The sequence below is a fragment of the Mesoplodon densirostris genome, chromosome 6 (genome assembly GCF_025265405.1).
Source record: "Mesoplodon densirostris isolate mMesDen1 chromosome 6, mMesDen1 primary haplotype, whole genome shotgun sequence".
Classification (NCBI taxonomy): domain Eukaryota; kingdom Metazoa; phylum Chordata; class Mammalia; order Artiodactyla; family Ziphiidae; genus Mesoplodon; species Mesoplodon densirostris.
Genome location: NC_082666.1, coordinates 74,133,323 through 74,153,913, shown reverse-complemented (window position 1 = coordinate 74,153,913; position 20,591 = coordinate 74,133,323). Strand labels below are relative to the sequence as shown.

The window sequence follows — 20,591 nt, the reverse complement described above, 5'->3', positions numbered from 1 at the left end:
TGGTCTCCATTACAGCCCTGAGAATTCCTTCTTAGAAATCACCAAGAGCCACTTCATCAGCAGAGTTGCCAAAAGTCAGTCTCCCTCTCTCGCTTTTTAAAAAAGTGTCACTCAGCTCCTGGAAGGAACAAAATGTACCAGTGTCATTTTCTGTTCAAATAACTCTCCTACAGGAATCATAAACTTCTCCTCTGGACCTGAACAAATATCTGTCGCCTTTAATGGAACTCTTTTTCTTGTCAGAACAGTAAGCCCTCTTGATTTACTGTTCAATCTGTATGAAAAACCTGAGCGACCTAATTCTGCTTCAATTTTCTGTACCCGTGAGGACCCTAAATGAGTCTCCCGCAGTTATGCAGTATTACATCTGTTGTTGTTTCGGGAAGTTTAGAATCCTGAATCTCCTTATCGGGCTACCTGCTGAATCCCACTGATGGGAAGATGAAATTGTCTGGAGAGGCACGTTATTTAAAATGAAGATTTCTATTAACCACCACACACACACAGATAACATTCTCTACGTAAAAAGAAGCCCCTCCTGTACCTTTGCTACTCCCCCCACACACACACCGTGTGCTGAATCGAATGCATACAATTTTACTTTGAAATCTACCCTTCCTATTCTCCTATAGTTTGCACGTTTGCACTTTGAACTTCTTGCCTCCCTTTCATAAAAGAAAGATTCTTTTGTGCTGGGGAATCTGAAATTCACTGACAAATTACTAGGCCCTTTGGGGAAGCAGTCATTTCAGGAAGAAGTGCCCCCCTCCCAACCCCTCACCCCCTCCCATGCCCAAGTCAGCCAAGGCTCCATCTACCCGACTCCGCACCTCCCCACCTCCCTACTTCTCCTCTCCGCTCTCCAACTACCCCCCTCCTGGTTCAGTGTGATTTAGTCTCTACACGGTCAGCCCGGTTGTCCTAAGATTATTTATTTAGGCCTAGTTCCATAGTCCTTTAGATGATTAAGGAAAAAGCAGCCATTTTTCTAATGTAGCACCTGACCCACTTTGTCAAACAGAGTAAAACACAATACCAAGGGATAGTTTGAGTTCTGGGATAGTCAAATGAAAAGGGTCTGCAATAAATCTAGAACCAAGGAAGCAGAATAACCATCTCACCCTGCTGTAGTATCTAAATTTCCTTTAGTATGGCCTTAACGCTACACAAGTAAAATTATCTTGGTTTAGTTTTTTTCCCTTTAAATTATGTATTTGAGAAGAATCTGTAATAGATTTTTCTCTTAATATCCTAATTGTTAAGATCCATCACCTGTTGCTGTATTTGGGAATTTTTGGTTATGTGCGTATTTTAAGAAATTGAATTGGATAAAGAAAGTAAAGGTTTGTTTCATACAAAGAAAAATTTTAAACTGCGATGAGAATCCCATGAGTATCAATAGTAAAAGGAATGTGGAAAAAAGTTGGGAGAGTCTGAACAATTTAATCAAGAGAATAAATTGATGAAAGTTTATTGTTGTTGCTTGCACTAACACATTTTTAGTCTGTTGCATGGTTAAACCATTTAAAAGTACTATTGTTTGTGTTGGTATGCGTAGTTGAAATAACACACAATAACAATAATATTAGTAATAACACATTATGACGATAAATCATTTAGTAAATCAGAATTCATAACACATATATACCAAATAAAAGAGGAATCTATCAGAATATTATTGTCAATGAAGTCAATGAAAAATGATGCATTACCCTATCATTTTTAAAGTTTTGAAAAAGATGATATTTTATTTCTCTACCAAAGCAAACTACTCTTAAGTTTTTTAAAACGCCCTCATTTTGATATTTGGGCTATATGAACTATTAAGATATTTTGCAGCATCTAAATTGCAGACGGTTTTACTTTTTCATATCAACAGACAGCATCATAAAGGTTGAAAAAAGCATAATATTAATTTTTAACAGAATCTTTATCAATTTTTATAGTTGAGTTCCAAGGGAGTTTGCAGTTAGGAAGTATATTTTAATTATCTGCAGTATCGTTGCAGTGGTGTTTGTGTCAGGCCAGTGAGGGTTCCAGCCTCGGCTCTCTCCTTTACTGGCTCTGTGAAGTCCACATGTTTCTTAATATGTCTGAACTTCAGTTTTCTCTTCAATAAAATGGTGCATTTACCTTGTAGAGGTGTGTGTGTGTGTGTGTGAGTGTGTGAGAGAGAGAGAGAGAGAGAGAGACAATTAAATTGTGCTTTAAATGCACCTAACTTAGTGTAGTTACTATTAGTTTAGTTTAACTTACTACCTTTTACTGTTCTTTCTTCGTCGAAATCTATTCCAAGATAGTTTTGCCCCAAATTCGGGGGAGGTCATTCTAAAAATAGATTTAGATGGCATGTAATTATTTGTAAGAGTAGGATCCAGGTGAACCCTAAAACCAGTTTCTATGACTAACAGTAATAGTATCCCAAATGAATAAAGTAGCAAGTCTTTTATTTTCTATTCTGCCACTATTGTGAGGAAGTACCTATAGTTCTATTTTTTGATGATGCCCAGAATGAGACTCCCTGACAGTCCTTTTCTGGAAACTTTTAGTTTTTAAAAGCTGTTTACTATCTACTGCTGCTCCAAACCTGATTTTTAAAAATGCCTAATTTGCCTTTTCTTTTCTCAAGCAAGCACTGCTTGCAGAGGAAATGGTTGTGGCCAGTAGCACGCTCTCTCTCTCTCTGAATGTTTTGGGTTGGCTGGTTTCTGTGACCTCAGCACCTAAAACTGCTCTTGTTCACTCAGCTTTACTGGCTGTCATCGTCAGCATCTTGGCAAGGAGGGCAAATGGCCCCGTTGCCTTAGGACAGAACTAGAAGTTAGAAAGAGAACTCCGTTGTCTCAGCTCTGCACTCTGGCTGGCCAGGCGTTCGGGAGCAAGTCAAATTTTCCCGTCTCATTTTCTCTCTCTCTTTGGAGGGAGCCATGGGGCTTGACTTTCCTCCTAGATGTATTCTGAGCCTTCCTTCCTGGCTGTTAGAGAGAGGCTGTGAAGAAGGCCAAAGTGTTAAGTAATATAGCACCTGTCTGCATTAATGCAAAGATAGCTTTTCTCTGTTTAACATCAGATAATCTAGTTGGGTATCAGAAATCGGCCGTCAGTATCTGGAAGGTGAACTTAAACCTAAGGTTGTTGTCTATCATTTAAGACCAGACTGTAATGTATATTTCCACTTTCCCCCTCCCCCATTTTATTATCTCCGTTAGACTTCAGGCTCGCATAGCCCATAGGATACAGGAACTGGAAAATCTCCCTGGCTCTTTGCCACCAGATTTACGAACCAAAGCAACCGTGGAACTGAAAGCACTTCGGTTACTCAATTTCCAGCGTCAGGTAATACCTTTTCCCCAGCACATCTGAGGTGCAGGAAATAAATATAATTGTTCCAGAGTGTGATCTGTGTGTTTCCTTAAGTCGTTCAATATTGTTATAAAGATATAAACTTAGTAAAAGACTGTATCTTTTCGACCAGCAGCACAGAGCTAAAAGTAATGAAGACTAACTGCTTATTATTCTAGTTTTCTCTTCTGTACATCAGAGACATTTTTTTCTTCCATATTATGGTTTCCAAAGTCAGAGTTACGGCATTTTGTTACTGTAGATGAAACCTTGAGAATAGATGGGATAGCTCATGTTTGCCTTTATGGTTTCAAAGAAAAACAGGAAGGTGATAGATCAGAGCTTCTTTGTAAAGAGAAATGTAAAATCCTAGCCGTGACCATGAAAATCATTTTAACAAATACGAAAGCCACTCAACTAAATTAATAGCTCATTGTTTATAGAAATACATAAAACTGGTGTGTAACTGTTGATTATTCGTCAACACGTACTTTTGGAGCATTTCATCACATCAGACCCCCATATTTGACTTACCAGTGAATTAGTATCTATTGTTCTTGCTATGGTCTTAGTAGTCACTGATTAAGAAAGGCTAGCATAGCAATCTCTTTTATAATTGCTAAATCAGTAGGAGACTAGTGGAATGAAGCAGAGCTAATTTTTACTTTGGCGAGTTTTGCCTTCTGGACCCCAAAGCTTCAGGTCTCCTGGTCGTCACACAGCGGCATTTAGCCAAAGGGGAAAAGGAATGCTTCCTTGCCAGTCAGACGGGCTTGTTTGGTGAAGGTCTCGGGGCATGCAGGATGAATAATTAATGACTGAAAGTAGTTTGGAAGTACTGAATTACATGACTTGGTCTATTGGAGGATGTGAGTGAGTAAAATCACAAGGCCAACCCTCTTGCTATTGTCATATGAACTTGGAAATACGTTTTGCCTTGTTGGTTATAATATCACAAGAGGGGCATCGTGGTGGCTGGCAGCTACTTGACCGTAGGTTTGTGAGAGTAGATTAGAGCTTAAATTAAAAACAAAAAAAGAAAGGAAAGAGAAAAAAAAGAAAAAACTTTCTTTGCTCCATTTGCTTCTTTCTTACAGGTAACTTCATAAAATGCCTTGATAAGCTGTTTAATAAAATTTTGTTAAATGAGTATTTTCGGGAATAAGATTAGATTCAAATTAGCTTCACTATGCTGGATTCTGATTGGTTTCTGATTTTTGCTTCATATTATTGAAAAATCTGTTATCTGTGAAGTTTTCCAATAAAATTAGCTGTAATAGATGCTGATTTCAGATTAGGTCGAATTGCTATTTCAGTGCATGTTTCCACCCCCCACCTTTTACCACCACGTAACATACAATATGAATGAAATACTGTATTTCTGATCTAAAAGAAGTCCATAATACAGTAAAAAAAAAAAATTAAGTATCTTGCAAAGAATATCATTATTAGGAGTGGGAGGAAGCCCAAACTAGTATTTCCTGTCTTTTACATGAGATGATGAATTAGCACTGTTTGCATATCTGCAGCTACTTCACATGAGCAGGAAGTAATTCTTCTATTCTTTTTTGCCCAGCATTGTTCACGTTAGTCCTTAAGCGCAAAGAGAAAGTTAGCATGGCACTTAAAATGAAGTAAAAAAATGTAAAAAGCTTACTAACTAATTAATATCATTAGGATAATTAAATAGAGTGAATCAATTTATTTAAAAGCCAAGACATCCTCTACTCACTTATTTATTTTCTTTACTGTTAACAGTGCCGTACTTGCTTCCTCTCTGAATTTTTTGGAAAGAAAACTTAGAGCATCTTTGAAAATACCATGCACATTCAGCATGATGTAGTCCCTTTGTTTACTAAAAGGCCAGCTGTGATGGAGAAACTCAGGGAGTCACCATTCGGCTCCACTAAATGGAGGGCAGGGGACGACGGGGGTCTGGCCTCCGTTTGGGGAGTTGTTCTAACTGCTCCCCTCTTGACAGCTGAGACAGGAGGTAGTGGCCTGCATGCGACGGGACACGACCCTGGAGACGGCCCTCAACTCCAAAGCATACAAACGGAGCAAGCGCCAGACCCTGAGGGAAGCCCGCATGACGGAGAAGCTGGAGAAGCAGCAGAAGATCGAGCAGGAGAGGAAGCGTCGGCAGAAGCACCAGGTACTTGGGCCTGGGCTCTGGGTGCCCCGCCGTTGACAGAGGTGCTAACCAAGAAACTGGGCGGAGTCAGAACCACTGAAAAATGGACAACTGCGGGCAGTGGGGACATCACAGAAAGGATCCTGGGAGCTTACGTAGTCCAACCACACCATTTCATAGATGAGGAAACCTAGGCCCAGCCAGAGTGGTAGGTGACCTCCGCAAGGACACGCGAACGGTCAGTACAGGATAAGGGGGTGGGGGGGACCCTGCTTCCTGAATTCCAATCAGGTGTCATATTCATAACCCCATGGGATGCTGCTGACTGGGTAGGCACAGGCGGGTTTCCTAGAACAAAGTCCTGGGGAAGAGGGAACTTGGAAAGAAGAGGGCAAACAGTTATTTTTATCACAGATACAAATATAGTATCCTGGGCTTTTCAAGGGCCCAGTTGAAGGTTTCACAGGGGCAGATATTTTAAAACATTCCTTTCTAAGGATTTGGAAATATTTTGATGTAGGATTTGATCTCGTGTTGTAATCCCGTGAATTTTATTTGTTTTTCTATGCTTAATTTAGTGCCTTGATTAAGTCTTGTTTTGAAAAGTGTTGGACTTAAGTGTAAATAAGGTTCTAAGTTTCCCCTTCTTTATTTAAAAAGTGGATACAAAAGATGTATGGCAATTTTAGCTTCCTATAAAACTTTTTTTGAGGGACAATTCTAAGGTATTTAAGTGAGAGCAGAAGAAACACTACTTTTGTAACACGCTTCTCAGTGGAAACACCCATCTCCCTGAGGTTTATCTGGGAGTGATTTGCTTTAAATTTTATCATCACTGTTTTGTAGGTCTCTCTCAACCTTTGATCTTTCCATTTTCATGTGGCCACACCCTCCAGGCCGGGGAGGCTTCTCTTCCACCGGCTGGCACCAAAACAAACTTTGAGAGGTCATCTTTCCCACCACCACATAGCCCACACCTCAGCTATGGAGACACACCAGGGCACCTGTCCTAAAATAGGTTCTAGTCCCCCATGGCTGTTCAATACACAGAGTTTCCCTGGACTATGATGAAACCTCAAATGACGTTGGGAACTGAATTTTAAGCCTTCTCTTCTCCCCGCTTTGGATCCCTTAGGAATACCTGAACAGTATTTTGCAACATGCAAAAGATTTTAAGGAGTACCATCGGTCTGTGGCCGGGAAGATCCAGAAGCTTTCCAAAGCAGTGGCCACTTGGCACGCCAACACTGAAAGGGAGCAGAAGAAGGAGACCGAGCGGATCGAAAAGGAGAGAATGCGGAGATTGATGGTAAGGGGCCTGCCTACAGGAACCCAGGAACATGCTCCCCTCACAGCCATCTGCGCTGAGAATGTTAAACATGCTGTGGTAGAAGGAGAGAGTAAAAGCTGCTTATCAAATATACTAATCCATTCCTTTGAACTTCACAGGGATGGAGTAAAAATATCGTCCCTTTCCTAGACAGTGCAGTGCCACAAATCTAGGGCTACCACTGATGAGTATAGTGTTTCCATGTCCTAGGGTGGCACTGTTATTCAGATGATAGCTTTTTTTTTTTTTTGCGCGCGCGCGGGCCTCTCACTGTTATGGCCTCTCCCGCTGCGGAGCACAGGCTCCGGACGCGCAGGCCCAGCGGCCATGGCTCACAGGCCCAGCCGCTGCGCAGCATGTGGGATCTTCCCGGACCAGGGCACGAACCCGTGTCCCCTGCATCGGCAGGTGGACTCTGAACCACTGCGCCACCAGGGAAGCCCCAGATGATAGCTTTTTACATAAAGGCAGGTACTATATTTTGCAGGAGTTTTGATCACCAGACCTGGAAGGATGGAAACGGCAGTTCTTTTTAAAGCATTGCCTCTTTGAGACTAATGACACAAGTCGTTTTGAATGAATATCTCATGAAGTTATGTCTTGGAATCTAAGAAATTCTCTTTTTTTGAAGCTGCTGGTGCTTCAAAATTTTGGCAGAAATTTTTCTCTAACAGTTTAAAAAGTGGTTTTTAGGTTAATTTTGAAATGTTGCTTTTTTGATTATAGCCGTGTTATTGTCAAAGGCTATTCATGGGTCATTTCCACTGTTACTTTTTAATGGATATATAAACACAGAAGGAATTGGTTTATATCATTGGCCTGCGTATTTGAGTTTATTGGCCATTTACTTTTGGAATCGGACCTCAGAGCACACCGTGGATTTTAGAAAAGCGTGTGTAACGTATACTGATAGGAGACCTGCAAATTCTATCTGGGATGTAATGCCTGGGTATTGGATGAAGATAAAATCATTAGCCTCAACCCATAATTATGTCCCTGGAAAATTCCAAATGACATAGTCTTCCTGGCTGGTATTACAGTCTGCGTTTTTTTGTCATTAATTTTTTTGGATTTCGGAGAGTGAACACCATATTTTAAAAGGCTCTGTGTCCGGGGTCTACTAAATCTTACCACCTTCTCCTGCCTCCCTCTCGTTTTTTGGGAGGGAGGGGACCAAGAGATGGCTAACTAGCTGGGGAGACCATTTTATAGTATTTGAGCAGGGAGCAGTCAAATTTGTCTGATCCAACTGAAGTGAAACTATATTAGAACTTCAGTAACAGATTGGCTTGACACTAATGATTAGGCATTTGCAAATCATTAATTTTTGCAATTAAATGATGGAATATACAGATAACAGAGACACTGAAGTGTTTTTTTTTATCATGCTTTCTTCAAGTGAGATCAACCATAACCAAAAGCAATTACAGTTATAATAGCATTTGAGGTTCATGCTCATCCATGGGGCAAGACAGCAGCCAGACGGAGTGATGAGGCTGCTGTTACTCGGGCAAATGCTGGAGGGACACCCCTGGACTGAAAAACCTAAGCTTCTCTGTAAGGAGCTGCCTCTTAAAGATTTTGCAGCGTGTTCCTTTTATCCTGCATCATGTGAGGAAGATATTTTTGAGATGTCCTTTTATTGGGATGTATAAAAAGATTTCTCTGGAAATGACCCAGAGTGCACCAGTTTTTATTCCATTTAACCTCCTAATATTGCTTAACAGGAGGTAGAAGTGGGAAGTACTGTGTCTGTTTTATGGCTCAGCCCTGTCAGGCTTCAGGTGCTAATGACTTGTCTCCAGTCATCTGGGCCCATGATGCAGTGCTGACCTGTGACCAAAATCCCTCCCAATCAACCACATTTTTTATAAGTTCATTTATTTATTTATTTTTGGCTGCATTGGGTCTTCGTGGCTGAGTGCGGGCTTTCTCTAGTTGCGGTGAGTGGGGGCTACTCTTCGTTGCGGTGCCCGGGCTTCTCATTGCGGTGGCTTCTCTTGTTGTGGAGCACGGGCTCTAGGCGCGCGGGCTTCAGTAGTTGAGGCACACGGGCTAAGTTGCTCCGCGGCATGTGGGATCTTCCCAGACCAGGGCTCGAACCAGTGTCCCCTGCGGTGGCAGGTGGATTCTTAACCACTGCGCCACCAGGGAAGTCCTTGTAATGCTTTTAAGTATAAGAAGTTATTTGAAAAAAAAAAAAGAAATAGAAGTTATTTGTTCAAAACCTAATTCAGTTCCTTGCCTCTAGAAGTACTTATTGAAATATTTATGAATGAAAAGCAATTATGTCTGGAATTTGCTTCAGGACAATCCAGTTTGGGATTGCAGGGAGGAGGTGGGGGAAGGGCTGCAGCGAAACAAACGGGAGTCATGGGGAGTTAATTTTTATTGCTTGGTGTTGGTTATATGAGAGATTATACTACCTTCTCTACTTTTGATTATATTTGACACTTTCCAAAATATAAAGTTAAGAATAAGTTTCAGATGGTGAATCCTCAAATTTTAACACTTTTTGCGCAGTTAAAGAAACACAAAAGAATGAAAAGTTGGATCAGAGTGCTTGATCACACCACATAAATAGTTATGTGTGTTGACCTTGCCGTGAACTCTGGTGTCCCGGGACGTAGGCATCGTACCTCCGTGTGTTCCCCAGTCCCAGACAGGGTGCGAGAACTCGGGCGGCTGGAATCATTCAGTTTGCTGCGCGGACCACCGAAGTTCAGACCATCAAGGGGAGGGAAAAAGGTGTCATCTGCAAACTTTTATTATGTTCTGATCACGCTCTTCTTTCCTTAATAGGCTGAAGATGAAGAGGGCTATAGAAAACTGATCGATCAAAAGAAAGATAGGCGTTTAGCGTACCTTTTGCAGCAGACCGATGAGTATGTGGCCAACTTGACTAACCTGGTGTGGGAGCACAAGCAAGCCCAGGCGGCCAAAGAGAAGAAGAAGAGGAGGAGGAAGAGGAAGGTGAGCACCTGAGTGGCTGTGGCTGAGCTGGGGAACGTGTGGTCGCCGACCAGTTTTAGGCACATCTTGCCCTTTAATGAATACTTCCTACTACACTAATGGGAGACTTAGATGATTATATTGCAAACGTTGCTGATATACATGGGTTGATGTACTAGGTGTACTAGGCAACATTTTGGAGATGGCGGCACGAGGGACAGGATGTATATTTGGTTCGTATTTCCGCTGTTTCACACAGCATTCGGAAACTAAGTACACACGGTCGGTAGAAAAAGGAAAACCATGGACACAAAGAAATGTTTGCTCAAGTGCCATGCCAGCGAGGCAGGGGACTGCTGAGTTAAGAAACTGGAGTGAAAATGAAGGCGAAAATGCTGTGTTCAGATTGAAAGGAGCCAGAGGAAGATGGCAGAGATAGCTTTGGGATACTTTTAGAACATATTTCAGCCTGTTTCTTTGGACAGACAGCGATGCCAAGATTGTTGGCTCAGTTCAGCTGCCCCGGTTTTACACTAAGGTAAATGTGCAAGTCAGGGTTTTAGGTCATTACAGAAAACAGTAGATAGTCTTATGTAAAATAATCCAATTTATCATGAGAAACGAAGGGTAAGATTTAGAATCTCTACTCTGCAGATACTATATCTCAATTCAAGGGTAACCTGCTTCCCTTTGAAGACCTGTAAATATAGAGCCTCTTTGAAGCTTAAGTAGTCTGCTAATACAGTTCTCGGTGGATATTTTGTTTTCACGGTCAATTCTGATTGGCCGAGGTATAAACATCAACAGGAAGTCTTCGTTAGAATTGTGAAGATTGAGGATTGGTAGCATTTAATCATTTCTTTTCTGCACTGAATAATTGAACAAAATGTTTTTCAAAAAATAATTAATTTCATGGCTCCTGAATTCTCATACCTGTTTCATAATTAAGGAGGAGGAATAAGTGATTGAAAAGGCGCCTTCTGCACCTGATTTCTTTAGTATAAGATAGCTTCCCTTAATTGTGAAGGTGAACAAGGGATGAGTCAGGGCTTGCATTTCGACATTTCTTTGGTGAGGAATACCTCATTTTCTTGTCAAGGTCGCGTTATAGACTTTGCAAAATTCCGGCTCCCAATTTCTGACTTAAAGTTGGCACACGGCAAGCAGATAACAATTGTCATATTCCATAGGTGGACCCCATGAAACGGCCATTTTAGTTTTTCCTGATCCTGAGGCATATTTTGCAGAGACTGTCACAAAAAGGTCACTGTTAGTGTTTTTAGTACTACCGTTCGTAGTCTGTGTTTCTTTGTGATTAAAAGCTAATGGCTCAGATATGAGCTTCTGGCTTTTAATTAATGGACTGCTGCAATAGTATTAGATTGTTATATCATCACAGGCAAAGAAAGATACATAATTGAGTTGTAATGATTATGCCTTTGTTTTTATGTTAATCTGTACAGAGCAGGAACCTGTCAGTATTTTTCATGATGCTGCCAACACTGCATCATCTGTAGGTTGACTCTCTACCTCCAAACTCCTGCTTTCAGGTTTGCTAATAGCACTTATTCTTTCTGTTTCATGTATTTGCTCTGCAAATATTAACTGAACACTTACTATGATCTAGGCAGGGTGCTAGATGCTGGGGGAGAGAGAGTGCAAGTGGTGAGGAAAAGCACTCTTGCCCTCTTAATTAATTAGAGAGAGAGACAGACATTAATCAAATGTGCACCCAGGTATATAATTATAAACTGTAATGAATGCTGTGAAGGAAGGTGGGGAGTAAAACTGGGGCCTGGTTTCCTGGCAAACGAATAACAGGTACCCAAGCGACTCCAGTCTGCCTGGTGGCTGTCTCTGGGCATCTTCCACTGATGAGCTCACATGATGGAATGTGCAGAATTATTATTATTATTTTTTTTTTTGTGGTACGTGGGCCTCTCACTGCCGTGGCCCCTCCCGTTGCGGGGCACAGGCTCCGGACGCGCAGGCTCAGCGGCCATGGCTCACGGGCCCAGCCGCTCCGCGGCACGTGGGATCCTCCCGGACCGGGGCACGAACCCGCGTCCCCTGCATCGGCAGGCGGACTCTCAACCACTGCGCCACCAGGGAAGCCCTGTGCAGAATTATTAGTTTATTAGCAGCCCTCTCCCTCTTCCCTGGCATGCTCTCAGGATGCCTCGCATCTGAGCTCCCCCTGCCCTCAGCAGGACCAAGGAGATCAGGCCATATCTCCTTCCTGGGCCATCTTGCTGGGAGACCTCGGATAAAGAAAGGACAAAAAGAAACTGGGCTCTTTCCTAGACCTTCCTGAAAACTGTCTCACGGGGTTTTAAGACTTAGTTCAGAGTGAGTTACCCAATTTTAGATGTACCTTAATTCAAGTGCAAAGAAAATGGATGCTTTCAAAAGCTGATTATTTGACACTCTGGATTACCTGGAGTTCTTCTTCCCTCCATTAGAGTGAATGATTGAGAATTGTTTGTTCCAGCTTCTCTGTCAGGGAGGGAACCTGCATGTGGACACTTAAAAATTCTGTGCTGTCCGTTTCAGCATTTCCCATAGAAGTGAATATCATGCTGTACCTATCTGCAGGTTTTGTTTTGCTTTTTTTTTCTAATTAAGTAAGGCATTCCTAAATCTTTGTTTTGAGAAAGCTTCTTTACTCAGTGAACTAATACCATTGAACTGGTGGCAACACTTGTAGGACAAGATACAAGGAACTTCAGGAACTGTGCCGTCAAAGATAAGTATGGTGGACCTTGCAGTTTAATTGGAAAAGGGCTACTTTTTTACTCAGTGTTAAACTAGTGTATCATTTTTTTAAGGAATTGCCGTGGTGTAACAGAGAAGGCCTTTTTCTTTCTTGGGGAGTTGATCAGGTTTACTTGGTGTTAGTGAATAATAGAGTGGGTTTCCTTTAACCTCTCAGGACCTTGCTTAGTTTTTCTCCTCTCACCATTAGAGCCTCTTCTATGAAGTATACATTTATAAATCATTCTGAAACTTCTCGATCTCTACCTGGCCTTCCATTAATGTCCTTGAAGTGGAAGAAAAAGAAATAAGCTCGATGTATCTACTTAAGTGTTAGAGGAGGAATAATTTTTCAAGTATTGAAATATCTGATTAGGTGACAGCAGTCCCTGCAGTGTGACAAGGTGAATACACTGTTCTGGGTACTTAGCATGACCTGGAGGTCTCCGTCCTCTGCCATGCGAGTTCTCTTATATCTACTGGGGGACTCCAGGTTGAAATGGCATTGTATACAAATAGGATTGAACGTGCTAACTTACGAAATTGGACTACTGTCTAAAGCACATTGGTACGCAATCTCTTAAATTCATAACTGCATAAGAAAACATAGAACACTAATTTGCTGTTATTCCCTTGTAGGATATTTCGTTAAGAGATCTATTACCCAGTGCTTCAGTCTCTTGATCTGTAAGAAGGTGATAGGAACAGGACCTGTAGCCTAGATTTGTTGTGAGGATCACATAGGAAAGTTTATCTAAAGCACTTAGAATGCTCCCTGGGACATAGTAAGTGCTCAGTAAATATTAGTTATTTTCTCAATCAATTCTGTGGTATAGATGTAGGATCATGATTGTTGAAATGTGGTTATAGGTTTTTCTGAAAATAAAATCTTCTTTTTCCCCTTACTGTATGTTCTCTGTGGTGTTGAGAAAATAAATGGCCACCATTTTTTTCTAGGTGAGGATCAATTAGATATTATCAGGTAGAATGTCTTTTAGGACAACGACAGGCTCCTTGGCTGTGGAGGCCTGCAGTGGGAAATGAGGATTTCTTATTTTTGGCAGACTCTGCTTCCCTCTTCCTCCTCAGATCCTACAAAGAGAATTTTCTAATTATTTGGCCTGTAATATCCAAACAATAAGGTATTTCTTACAGAGTTTTAGGGTATGTCTTTCCTTAAGCTGTGGTTGGGAGCCCATGCCAGCCCCCTAGCCCACACACCTACTGCTGAAAAGTCTGGTCATTTAAGAGGTTCAGCTTCCCCAGCTATTGACTTCAGGCAAAAAATAAAGTATAAAGTATTTAATCCCCTTCCCCCAAATCTTTCACTGGGGTGTATACCAACAGAACTACACCCTTGGTATTTATTGTGACATTTCTTGGAAACCCATGATGCTAATGAGAACATAGAGGATCCATGGGGGAGTGCTGTGTCAAATGTCTTTTTCATCATGGTCTTTCTTTCTGAAACTTATTCTTTTCTCTTTTTGTCTCATCAAGCACTGTTATTCGTGAATCTGTGACGTTTTGGAGGGGGGACCTTTCTGGCATAGTGTATTGATCAATATAGTGATAGGAAATATGTTTTTCTTTTTCTTTTAGATCGCCAACAATTAGAGAAAAGCCCCTTGGTATAATTTTCAGTGAAAAGAGCATCAAATGCAAAGTAGTAATGTTACTGAGGCATTTATTTTAAATTTGAGTTACTCTCCAGTCCTTCTCAATTCTTTTATCTCTTTTCCCCAAAGATGATTTAGCGTATTGCAGTTTTCCTCCACAAGGAGATTTTTGTAGGTGAAAGAAAGGTTCTAAGGCAATTCTGGGCATTTGAGTGTAGTGACTATTGTAAAGGTAGGTGAACACAATGCCATGATGGTTAGATTTATTTGATAAGTTCAGTGTCAAAATGGGTGAAACCAGAAATTTGGATCAAAGTCCAGCTTAACTGGATTGACCGGTTACTTGAGTCAAAATGTTGGAATTGGTTTTCTCTGCAAGGCACAACTTAAGTAATGTGCAATTGCCTGTTAATTTGATATTCTTGGGTATTTTTTTATTGCCTGATCACCTATCTTAATGCTCACAGGTCCTCTTAAGTGACAGTAGAAGTAACCCAAGTGGTTTCTGAAAATCTTAGGTTTCCCTCAAAGCAGAGTGAGTCTTTAAGATGCCAACATATTTGAATGAAGTTTCAGCATATTATAACAACACCTGCTGGGGGATAAACTGTGTTCACTTTATCATATAGATTGTAAAATATTTGGTACAAAGCTGTTTTCTTTACAGAGTGAGGCTGTTTGTGTCCTGTGTTGTGGTATTCTGCATAAAGTACCCCAGTGAGGCCCATTTTCTTGAATTCAGCTTCCACAGTGTTTTCATGTTTGGGGGTTCCTTTTCCTCCTCACCGTGTTGTTGATTATTTTATACAGCCTCTGCAAGGAAAGTGGATAGCTGTGCACATAGCTTTGTTCATGAACATTCCAAAAGGAAGGATATGAATTGACATTGGCCTTAACCGGGAAGCCAAATTGTCTTTCGTTAGCAGTAATTTGCTTCACATCCGATTCCATAATTACATTCCTCCCTCCCCGCCACGAGGGTAATTAGTTCTCAACTTTTTGTGGATAGGAAGAAGCCAGTACAGAGTTCCTTATTCCTGATTAGTGGATGAATTGCAGTCGGTTTTGTTTTTTTGTGTTTGTTTTAATCAGTGGAAATAAGCTCAGGCATCAGCCGGCAACATTGATAGGATGTGTTTGCAGTCACGTGCTACAGATTCACTGTATATGAAACTCTCTCAGGCAGCCGTGGCCACATCAGCTGCAGGCCATCCCACCAGGTGCTCAGAGTCTGTCCCAGGCTACTCCAATATCGTAGTACCGGTCACAGCCTGTTTGGAGTTGATCTTGAGCAGTACACAAAGGGAATTTTGGCAGGGGAAGAGAATTGAGGGTTAAGCACTAGTTTGATGTGAGAATATGGATTTCTGAAAGCATACCAACCAGAGATTGTCCCCAAACTGGAGGAATTCAAAGCATGATGGGAGAACTTGACACCTCTTGCTGTAGAGTAGACTGCCATCTGGCTTCCACCTCCTAGAATAACATAGCCGAACTGGGTATAAGTACAGGGCACGCAAGGGAAGTCTCAAAGAGCACCAGTTCAGTGAGGAACGTGTGTGTGTGCACTTAACTCTTTTATGACTTGCACATATATTGTCACCTAATTAAAATAATGTTAATTGATTGCATGTATGCTAAGTGGAAAGTGTTGTTCTTGGTGCATTCATTCATTCATCCTTCAAATATTTATTTAGTGCCTTTTAAGTGCCAGGACCCCTTGTAGATTTGGGAATACATGAGTGAACAAAACAGACAGAAATCCCTGACTTTGTAACCTTATGAAGCAGTTTTCAGACAGTGCTATAGCCAGTTTTATATAGACATAAAAGAATAGCCCTCGGACTATCATTGATTCTTTTACATTGTGGAAATTGACACTCTCAGTGGATATTGCATGTAACATTGGATTGTACATATTGAAATAGTGATCCAGTCCTGCAGCAGCCCTATGAGGTAGGGACCACTACTGTCCCTATTTTACAGAAGAGGGAACCAAGGCACAGAGACTTGCTCGAGATCACACAGCTAAGTACTCTTGCACTTAGTGACAGAGCTGGCATTCAAACGCAGTTCATCTAATTCCAGAGCCAACTTTCTTAAGTCTGATAGTACATTGCTTCTCAAATTTGATACCAGGTAGAAATTTAAAAATTAGTTTAGAGGAATTTAAGTAATGGAAAGGCCCGATTATGAGGCAGTTTTTAGATAGCACCCTATCTAGTCTACAGCATATTCACAGAAGAGTATTCTTTAGAATAGTTTTGATTCTGTTATTTATGGTCCTTCAAGCTTTTTAATGTACTATTCATTGAAACAGTGATCCAGTTCCACTAGCTAGATATTGGAAATTGGCTTATTCATGGTCTCATCTGATTTTCTTTGTTGGCCAAATTTGTAGCTAATTTCTGATTTGTATGGAAAGAATGGTGGGATTAATTGACTTTCTCCCATTAATTAAAAGAGTTGCCTGAATATAGCGCCTGAGAATTCCAAAAATGAGATCTTCAGGGAGGCTGGTAGCAGGGATGGTCCCTTTTCTGAGCCTTTCTGCCATTGTTCTCTGGATCCCTAGCCCAGACATAGGGATGCTTTTCCATGATGGTCATTTCTTTTGAGCTTGTAAATATTTTCAGTTTGGGGTGGCATAAATAGAAAATTAAATTCTTGGGAAATCATAACCAAGGAGAGCATTTCATTTCCTACTCTTTGGTAGAAGTGCTACATTTTTTTATGCCTTGTGCTTTGGCATACTTATATACGTGTATTTTTTGCAAGAAAATTATCAAACAACTTTAAAATTTCAGACATTTACGGGAATTGCCCTTCCTCAGTATGGACAAAAGGCTGGATTTTCACCACTAAACATTTTCTGTAAAAGCTGTTTTGTCAAGAGACAACTGAGTTGTTTTCATGGGAAGCAAAAATGTATTACACAGTCAATGCCTTAAGTAAACAAAGTGGAGTTAATATTGATTCTGTATCATTATGTATATTTTTAATTAACTAAAGAGCCCAGGGGAGGAAAGCTCATTTTCTTAAATGTCTTGATAAAGGAAATGACTAAAGTTTATTTGTTTTTCTTCTAATGACACCACACAGAATAACTTTAAAATAAGGATTCTGTAAAGGTGATGTTAAGGATTTCACTTGTCGAAAAGGTCGTTATAAATGTGAGAAATTTTAGACTATTTTGTCTTGCAGATGAGGCTCTCTCTGTCTCTCTTGGGTATGTACAAAATGTGACATAATCCTAGCTTTTCATTTAGGCTGCCTTTGAGGCACATAAAGGTTAATGGGCTAAGATATTGGAGTATTTAAGAAATGGAAGATGACAGAATTTTTCATGAGATCACAGTATCTGCATCAAATTTCCCCATATACCCACTGTGGAAATACTGTATATTATGAAAGCCAATTAGGTAGAATGATAAAAATTCAGAGAACTCACAGAATTTTGTATGATTTTGTATTTTTATAACCCAGGAACGGTTCAGAATTCATTCTTGAGGGGACATTTTTAGAAAACTTGCTAAGGGAATGGGAAAATTGAGCTGATTACGTCAGGATTTGTCTTCATAGTGCCAGACACAAGGACATTTGGGATTCTGACCTCTGTCCCGATGCTGCCGCATCTTGAGCTGTTGGGGTCCAGGAAGACACAGTCCACCCATCTCTAGTGGGCCAGGCCTGAGTCACACCTGGCTTTCACTGCCTCCCTGCAAGTTGCCAATAAAGTACACAGTTTGTGTTGTCTCAGAGAGTGAAGAGAAACACAAAGAAAAGGCATTAATTCCTAAGCTTTGTTGGATGATGATAAGCAGTAATGAATTACTGTTTTATACCACCAGGTAGCCATGAGGTCCTTCCTGTACCCACTTTCTTGGTTTACATGTAACATTTGACATTGTTTTGCAGAAGGCTGAAGAGAATGCGGAGGGAGAGGAGTCTGCCCTGGGACCAGATGGAGAGGTAAGGGATTTTGCATCCATTTCTGCTGTGTTCTGTTGAATGATACCCTGCCATACCTTGCTGCACCATTCTCTGTGTATACTGCTTTTATTTTGTACTCTGCTATTCATTTTTTTAAACATCTTTATTGGAGTATAATTGCTTTACAATGGTGTATCAGTTTCTGCTTTACAACAAAGTGAATTAGCTAGACGTATACATATATCCCCATATCTCCTCCCTCTTGCATCTCCCTCCCACCCTCCCTATCCCACCCCTCTAGGTGGTCACAAAGCACCGAGCTGATCTCCCTGTGTTATGTGGCTGCTTCCCACTAGCTATCTATTTTACATTTGGTAGTGTATATATGTCCATGCCACTCTCTCACTTTGTCCCAGCTTACCCTTCCCCCTCCCCATATCTTCAAGTCCATTCTCAAGTAGGTCTGTGTCTTGCCCCTAGGTTCTTCATGACCATTTTTTTTCTTAGATTGCATATGTATGTGTTAGCATACGGTATTTCTTTATCTCTTTCTGACTGACTTCACTCTGTATGACAGATTCTAGGTCCATCCACCTCACTACAAATAACTCAATTTCATTTCTTTTTATGGCTGAGTAATATTCCATTGTATATATGTGCCACATCTTCTTTATCCATTTATCTGTTGATGGACACTTAGGTTGCTTCCATGTCCTGGCTATTGTAAATAGAGCTGCAGTGAACATTGTGGTACGTGACTCTTTTTGAATTATGGTTTTCTCAGGGTATATGCCCAGTAGTGGGATTGCTGGGTCGTATGGTAGTTCTATTTGTAGTTTTTTAAGGAACCTCCATACTGTTCTCCATAGCGGCTGTATCAATTTACATTCCCATCAACAGTGCAAGAGGGTTCCCTTTTCTCTACACCCTCTCCAGCATTTATCGTTTGTAGATTTTTTGATGATGACCATTCTGACCAGTGTGAGGTGATACCTCATTGTAGTTTTGATTTACATTTCTCTAATGATTAGTGATGTTAAGCATTCTTTCATGTGTTTGTTGGCCATCTGTCTGTCTTCTTTGGAGAAATGTCTATTTAGGTCTTCTGCCCATTTTTGGATTAGGTTGTTTGTTTTTTTGATATTGAGTTGCATGGGCTGCTTGTAAATTTTGGAGATTAATCCTTTGTCAGTTGCTTCATTTGCAACTATTTTCTCCCATTCTGAGGGTTGTCTTTTGGTCTTGTTTATGGTTTCCTTAGCTGTGCAAAAAGCTTTTCAGTTTCATTAGGTCCCATTTGTTTATTTTTGGTTTTATTTCCAATTTCTCTAGGAGGTGGGTCGAAAAGGATCTTGGTCTGATTTATGTCATAGAGTGTTCTACCTATGTTTTCCTCGAAGAGTTTGATAGTGTCTGACCTTACATTTAGGTCTTTAATCCATTTTGAGTTTATTTTTGTGTATGGTGTTAGGGAGCATTCTAATTTCATTCTTTTATATGTAGCTGTCCAGTTTTCCCAGCACCACTTATTGAAGAGGCTGTCTTTTCTCCGTTGTATATTCTTGCCTCCTTTATCAAAAATAAGGTGACCACATGTGCATGGGTTTATCTCTGGGCTTTCTATCCTGTTCCATTGATCTGTCTTTCTGTTTTTGTGCCAGTACCATACTGTCTTAATTACTGTAGCTTTGTAGTATAGTCTGAAGTCAGGGAGCCTGATTCCTCCAGCTCTGTTTTTCTTTCTCAAGATTGCTTTGGCTATTCGGGGTCTTTTGTGTTTCCATAAAAATTGTGAAATTTTTTGTTCTAGTTCTGTGAAAAATGCCAGTGGTACTTTGGTAGGGATTGCATTGAATCTGTAGATTGCTTTGGGAAGTATAGTCATTTTCACAATGTTGATTCTTCCAATCCAGGAATGTGGTACATCTCTCCATCTGTTTGTATCATCTTTAATTTCTTTCATCAGTGTCTGATAGTTTTCTGCATACAGGTCTTTTGTCTCCTTAGGTAGCTTTATTCCTAGATATTTTATTCTTTTTGTTGCAGTGGTAAGTGGGAGTGTTTCCTTAATTTCTCTTTCAGATTTTTCATCATTAATGTATAGGAATGCAAAAGATTTCTGTGCATTAATTTTGTATCCTGCTACTTTACCAAATTCATTGATAAGCTCTAGTAGTTTTCTGGTAGCATCTTTAGGATTTTCTATGTATAGTATCATGTTATGTGCAAACAGTGACAACTTTACCTCTTCTTTTCCGATTTGGATTCCTTTCATTTCTTTTTCTTCTCTGATTGCTGTGGCTAAAACTTCTAAAACTATGTTGAGTAATAGTGGTGAGAGTGGACAACCTTGTCTTGTTCCTGATCTTAGGGGAAATGGTTTCAGTTGCTCACCAGTGAGAACGATGTTGGCTGTGGGTTTGCCATATATGGCCTTTATTATGTTGAGGAAAGTTCCCTCTATGCCTACTTTCAGGAGGTTTTTTTGATCATAAATGGGTGTTGAATTTTGTCAAAAGCTTTTTCT

The 20,591-nt window shown here is 40.5% G+C and overlaps 1 protein-coding gene across 9 annotated transcripts in view; it reads left to right on the top strand.

Annotated features, from left to right (window-relative positions):
- The window catches only part of SMARCA2 (SWI/SNF related, matrix associated, actin dependent regulator of chromatin, subfamily a, member 2), a 185,945-nt gene that overhangs the window by 36,619 nt on the left and 128,735 nt on the right, over nucleotides 1-20,591 (top strand). For all 9 annotated transcript variants that reach the window (XM_060102248.1, XM_060102240.1, XM_060102244.1 and 6 more), the window contains 5 exons: nucleotides 3,210-3,336; nucleotides 5,324-5,497; nucleotides 6,612-6,785; nucleotides 9,609-9,779; nucleotides 18,050-18,103. In XM_060102248.1, coding sequence (XP_059958231.1) covers nucleotides 3,210-3,336; nucleotides 5,324-5,497; nucleotides 6,612-6,785; nucleotides 9,609-9,779; nucleotides 18,050-18,103 — 700 coding nt within the window. The remainder of the gene's footprint in view (nucleotides 1-3,209; nucleotides 3,337-5,323; nucleotides 5,498-6,611; nucleotides 6,786-9,608; nucleotides 9,780-18,049; nucleotides 18,104-20,591) is intronic.